Raw genomic sequence first — 6,289 nt, forward strand, 5'->3', positions numbered from 1 at the left:
CTCTGCTGCTCCCCATCCCCTTTCATCTGCCTCCCAGAGCTCATGAAAGTTGCCAAGTCACTCCTCTTGGCCTTTGGTCCCCGGTCCCCAGAGATTCACTCTCCTCCTTCCTCTGCCTGGGCCTCTGAAGGAAGCTGACCCCCTGGGGTCCTGGAATTCGAGAGTCCTTCAGAAGTGGCAGCCAGGAGCACAGGTAAATGTTCCCTGCCTCTTGCCTGCTTGTATCTCCAGGAAGCAGAAGTGACTAAGGCAAATGAAACTCTGCCAGCCAGGCCTGAGAAAAGATTGATGTATGTATTTGTTTCTTTTTTGAATTTCAACCCCCAACATATTCCAGCAAAAAAATGGGGGCAGGTTGGGCTGGGTTTCCTTCCATGGGCATCTGCTGCCAAGAAGGATGGCAGACTTGCCCCCTGCCCGGCTACCCCCGGCCCACGTCCCCCTGCCCGGCCCAGGATGGGGAAAGACGGTGGGAGACGGTAGGGGAGCTGGGAGGAGGGTTAGGGGAGTGGTGCTTTGGGGTAAGAAGTTGGGCTGAGGCTGAGGGGTGGGGGAGAGCTGCCCAAGTGTGGTCACCTTTGCTCAGTGACGGAGCCTCGAAGCTTGGCCGGGGCTGAAGGAACTACACGGGTGTGGGCGAGGCAGGCGAGGCAGGATGGCTGCGGCCAACGAGCTGGGGCGGGGCAGGGCTGGGGGCTGGCCCTCCCCCTCTAACTGATGATCTGCCGAGGTCGTCCGTAGCCTGTCATGCCGGCCTGGGAGGCCCCTCTGTTGCTGCCCATCTGTAGGCCAATGACGTGCTTGCCCTCCTGCAGCTGGCTCTCCGTGAAGTCCCTCTTATGCTCCTGGGCTTTCCTGGAAGCGGGAGACCAGGGTAAAGACCCACCAGGACTGCGCAGTTTCCACCCCTGTCCTGTTTCCTCTGTCACTCCCTAGCCTGATCCGTGTCCCCATCTCACTTCTCTTGCTTCCTTAACCTAGCTCGCCCCACGGGCCAGAGACGCGGGCACGCAGCAGGGACCCGTGTGCCCCTAGCTAGACCTTCACTTTGTACCTCCCAGCCGCCTGCCGCCCCACCTCCCTTGGCTTAACCGTCAGCCCAGGCCACCTGCCATCTCACACAGAGTCACAAGCTCAGCGCACGAGGAACCCCTGGTGGTCACGTACTTCATAAACCAGTTGGGGTCTCCACGGTAGTACCCGTCATTCTTGGTCACCGCCAAGCTGCCCAGGGCCATCAGGGTCCTCTGCACTGCTGCCAGGTCTTTGCCTGTGAGAGGAAAGAAAGGGGTGAGGGGTGGACTTCAGGACCACGTACACAGGACTCCACGGCAGGGCCTGCCCCGCCTCTCAGAAAACTGGCCGAGCCGGGGGCTAAGGCTGTAGTAGATCCTACGATGCCCTTGGGAGTATGGCTGGCATTCCCTTGGCACATCCCATTCCCCACCCTGCAGACTGTTGTGGTGTGCTTGCATCATTCCTTGTCCCCTCTGCCTCAGCTTCCTGTCCGCCCCCGCCTCCTCCACCCCTCTTCTCTCTGTACCTTCAAAGAGGTCAACAGTCTGGAACATGTCAGTCTTGGTGACCCCATAGTCCTCAGCTGCCTTCAGGAACTGAGCGACCTGCTCCATCTGCTTGAAGACCATGGAAGGAGGGTTCTCGGGCACCTTCACTGGCTTGGAGCCGTCAGGATACAGGCTGTTCACCAGCTTGCTCAGAATCTGCCAGGCATAGAATGCAGCTTGGCACTCAGCTCGGGGTGCCTGCCCCACAAGTCCAGCAGGGTGGCGAAGCCCCAGCCCCCCTTCCCAGGGCGCCACTCACCACGCCATTCTTCAGCCAGACCTGGAAGCCCAGGCGCCCGCGGTCCGGGCGCCCCACGTCTGGGCCACACTGCACTAGGATCCACTCCACCAGCCGTTCCTCCAGCTCCTCGTCGTACTTCTTCTCAATTTTGGATTGTACTTCGCGGCTCATGCCATAGGAAGGACCCTTGTTGGCCATTTTGTGAGAGAGCTAAAGGAGCACCGGCCAGAGAAGGGAGAAGGTCAGAGGATCAGAAAACAGCTCTGCTTTTGCTGTGCTAGGCAGGCCTTCGAGCTTCTAGAGGGCAGGGATGCCCATCCATCCTAGACATTGTTTACCTCCCCTGGTTTCCTCATTTTGTTTTCATGGCACTGCCCATCATCCCCTCTGTCCAGGGAGCCTCTCTGAACTTGGGGACCAGAGAAATGGGAGACCGGATCTTTGGAAGTCTAGAGCAAGGGTCAGTAAACTTACTTTGTAAGCAGTCAGACAGTAGTAGGTATTTTAGGCTTCGCAGGACATATGGTCTCTGCCATTGGAGCATGAAAGCAGACATGTAAACAAGTGAGCAGGGCTTTGATCCAATAAACCTCTATTGACCCAAACAGCAGGCTGCATTTAGCATATGAGCCAGTTTGACAACCGTGGGTCTAGAGCATTCTTTCTTTGCCAAGATTGGCCACAGGGGCACTGGAGATGCCTTCCAGAGGAGGCCACGCTGCCCCCTCCCCCAGCGCCAAGATAAAGCAGCAGGCTTCTTTGTCCAGGTAGGCGTGAGGTGGTTTGTTGGTTCTGCCTTAAGTTACAGAGCTCCCTTACTTCTCCCTCCACTGTATCCTCCAGCCCCAGAGCTGGAGCTCCAAAACTCCAGCTCTTTGCCAGGTCAGCTCGGCCTCTGGCCTGCCGCTGCCGAAGAGGCTCAAACTTACCCACCGCTGGCAAGGTCTAGGAAGCCAGCAAAACTCACCAGCCTTTGGCCAAGAAGTTGCACTTCCTCGGGTGGGCCAGGAGACAGAGAGAGAACTAATGCACCCGTGGATTTTCCCTTGTGCCCGCAGGCTCCCGCCACTGCAGTAGCTGAGTAAGGGAGGGGCCAGAGTCCTCCAGGGCTATCCCAGAGCCGAGAACCTGCCAGCCAGAAGATGGGGAGCCCCTCCCTGTGCAGACCAGCAGCAGCGGCTGCCCTGAGGGCCTGGGCTGGCACTGCTCTGGAGAGCCCCGTAATGTGGGGGGAAGGCTGCAGGAGCAGGGCCGGTGAGGTAGGCCTCTGCGCAGATGTGGCTGGTCGGGAGGAACACGACCTGGCTCCACGTGTCACCTGGGGGTGGTGCCCAGAGCTCCCTGGACGAGCCCTCTGAGAAAGGGACCAAATGAGACCAGACCCATCGCCTGGCCTCAGAGAGGTCAGAGGTCAGGAGGGAGAGAATGGTCTGAGGACGGGTGTAGTCAGCACGCTCCCTGACTCCCTCTCTTGCCAGAATCAGACCCTCTCCTCGCTCACCACCGTGGAAACAGAGTGAACATCCTCACTTGCCAGGGTCCCCGGTCAGCGGCGCTACCCTTCCTTCCCCACAGCTGACAGCTTTCCTGCATTCGAGTTCCGAGTTCCCCGTCTGGGCGCTGAGGAGGATGTTACTATCTCAGAGGGCTGTGCCTTCACCGAGTCGCTGTCCCTGACTCCCTCCCACAGCCGCCTCCTGGTGGTGACCTGGGAGAGCCAGCCCCTGACCCAGGGACAAAAACAGTGTTGTTCCCACTCTGCCCTCCACTCCTTTTCCAAGCCATCCCCTGAGGGGACAGCAAAGCTTGAGACAAAGAACATGAGATGGACTCCTCTAAATTCCAGCTATTGGGCAACTCACTTCTCTTGGATTTGTAAAAGCCCCAGAGGACTGGGCCACCTCTGAGCTCACCACCCCATCTCCCCCACCAGCTGACACCAGAGAATCCAAACGCAGTCTCTGCTCTGTTTCCCTGTTGCCCAGGCCCTCCCCTCCCCGCCCTGCTATGTGTCTTACACCTGCTTCCCAACCACTGGGGGCCAAGTCAGCGGGGACCAAGTGGCTTCGGCTCATCCCTCATCCTGGCCCCGGCTCAGCCTTCCCCCCACCAGCCCAGGCAGGCAGCGTTCATCGCTGGGGTCCAGGCACCCATGACCTTCCACACCCTGCCCTCCCATCTGCCCTCCCTCCCAGACAGTGGGCCGGGTCTGCGAGGAAGAGGACGGAAGCAGAGTGCCCCCCACACACACACACCAGTTTTCAGTCTAGGAGACGCAGAGCAGACAGTGAAGGTATCAAGGCTCACGGTGACAGGGACACAAAGTTGCCGTCCCTAGATCTAGAGACAGTATTTGGATTTTGATCAGAACAGGGAGGGGGATGAGAGGCACCCCCCCCACCCCACCCCCAACTTTCTCCCTCCTGGTGAAGAGTCTGAAAGTGGAGAATCCCTAGTAATCCCTCTCAGTCCTCTGACCAAGACGTCCGAGTCCCACCTTGATGCTGCTGGGAAGAGGAGAGGGAGAGGGTTGCCAGCCAAGCCACCCAGAGGCCTTTCGAGATAAAGCCTCCTGGGATGGGACAAGCAGGACAGCCTGGCTGCGCTTTGACCCTCCTGCCCCGTGGCTCCTGTCAGCTTGCCCTCCCCCAAGAGAAAGAATGAAGTCCAGCTGTAAAGGGGCAACGTGCACCTGCTACCAGCAGGAACCCGGAAAAACTAGCAGAACCAGTGGTCTCTCCAGGACCGCTGGGCCCCCCGCGCTCTCCGAAAGAAGACACAGCCAACAGTGGCAAGCATCTGTGGATCTCTGACATGGCAGGAGGGCGGGCTTATCTCAGTTCTGGGGACAGAAGAGCAGCCCCAGTCACTGCTACCCTTTGGATAGCAACCACTGAGGGGAAGCTGCCAGACCCTTCGGGAAGGGCCCAGGGTCCCAGGCCCACCCAGGCCAACACTGCAAAGCCCTGCAGGGCCCGCCCCTCACCTCTCTGCCTGCAATGGGGTCACCTCCCATTTTCAGAGGATGGAAGGGGCCATGTGTCCAGAAAGGCAGCTCTCGTGCAGCACAGGTCCCCACACCCTGCCACGCCTGCCTGTGGCCCTCCCCGCTGCCTCAGTGGCTCCCTGGGGCTTCTCCTTTGCTACTCAGGCCCTGGTACCCGCCCGCGGGACCCTGCTCTCCAGCACGGGTGTATTTGCACACCTTCTCGCCTCCTTGGACAGCCTCCTAGGTGGACGCCAAACAGACTCGTGTCTAACCCGACACCTCGAGCCCATCACACACCCCACAGGCGTGACGAGGGCTGAACACAGGGAGCCCCCCCTCATACCTCAGTCATCAGGGTCTTCACCATCAATCCCTCCACATTGGCCAAGTCATCCTAAACATTTCAACCAGCATGGGGCTGCCCAGTCTGAGCCTTATGGGATTCTAGCAACCTCATCCCTGCCATCAAGTAGGACCACTTCCCCATCTGGAGATCAGGAATGCAGGCTGACGGAGAGGGTAGCCTTCTCCAGCCAGGGAGTTGGAGACCAGGACCCTGGAGGGCCCTGTCCCCAGTACACCCACTGCTACTGCCCAGCCCTAGCCTACCTTCCCTCCAACCCAGGCGTGCATGAACTTACAGGGGTTCCTCGGGGCTCGCAGGAGGGAAGGAGCTCTCTGTGTCTGAACTTGGACAGACAGGATGGGGCGCTGGCTGAGTGGGGGGTTTAAAGGGCTGCTGCCGTGGTGGTGATGTCAGCCTCCCCCGCTGGTTCACCCCTTGGCCCCCTCCTTGCTAGAAGAACCCAGCCTGTTCCCCACCCCCAGCCCCCCCAGTGACTCCACACAGGCTCCATATTTGGGGAAAGACACCAAGTTGGAGCAGTCGGCCGGGGGCTGCCCGAGACATTCCCTGCATGCTTTGGAGATGGAGCGGGCGGGGCGGAGCTGAGCTGCCGGCCGGGAAGCCGCCGGGGAAAAGCCTTTTATGGACAGGACCATGAAGGCTTTCCCTGCTGTCTGGACTTAGGGCTGCTCCTTCTTCACTGCTCCCTGCCCCCGAGTTCGAGGGCAGGGGAAATTCAAGAGGGCCTGGCCAGAGAGAGGGGGAAGGAGCTGGGGGCTCCATCCCTGAGGCTGGTGGTGGACCAACCAGCCACCTTGTCCTCCCAGGGGTTTCGCTCTAGTTGGCGATGGGAACTCACCTTTACTGAGAACATACGACAGGCCAGGCAAATGCTTTGCAAATGCTCTCATTGAATCCTTAGGGCTATATCGTGGGAGCACAATTACTAACCTCATTTTACAGATAAAGAAACAGGCTCCAAGTGCATCTTACTCAAGGCCATGGGGGGGAGGTCGGGAGTGGTGGAAGCTGGGTGTCCCTGCTGGACCCCATGTGGGAGGGGCGAGGCTGGCAGACCCGCTCCTTCAGCTGCCCCACCCGGCTCAGGTTGAGAGCGTTCAGTTGGAGCGGGTCTTGGGTTCCATGCT

At 59.5% G+C, this 6,289-nt stretch overlaps 1 protein-coding gene across 1 annotated transcript; it reads right to left on the reverse strand.

Annotated features, from left to right (window-relative positions):
* Positions 1–275: 275 nt before the first annotated feature.
* TAGLN (transgelin) lies at positions 276–5,594 on the reverse strand. Its single transcript, XM_045797856.2, has 5 exons — positions 5,437–5,594; positions 1,825–2,016; positions 1,544–1,721; positions 1,168–1,270; positions 276–855 (listed from the first exon to the last, which is right to left on the reverse strand). Exons 2-5 carry the CDS (start codon positions 2,002–2,004, stop codon positions 711–713), a joined length of 606 nt encoding a protein of 201 aa, XP_045653812.1. The 5' UTR covers positions 2,005–2,016; positions 5,437–5,594; the 3' UTR covers positions 276–710.
* Positions 5,595–6,289: the final 695 nt, after the last annotated feature.

Source organism: Ursus americanus, chromosome 16 (assembly GCF_024610735.1).
Source record: "Ursus americanus isolate L20-20 chromosome 16, mUrsAme1.1.p, whole genome shotgun sequence".
NCBI classification, from domain to species: domain Eukaryota; kingdom Metazoa; phylum Chordata; class Mammalia; order Carnivora; family Ursidae; genus Ursus; species Ursus americanus.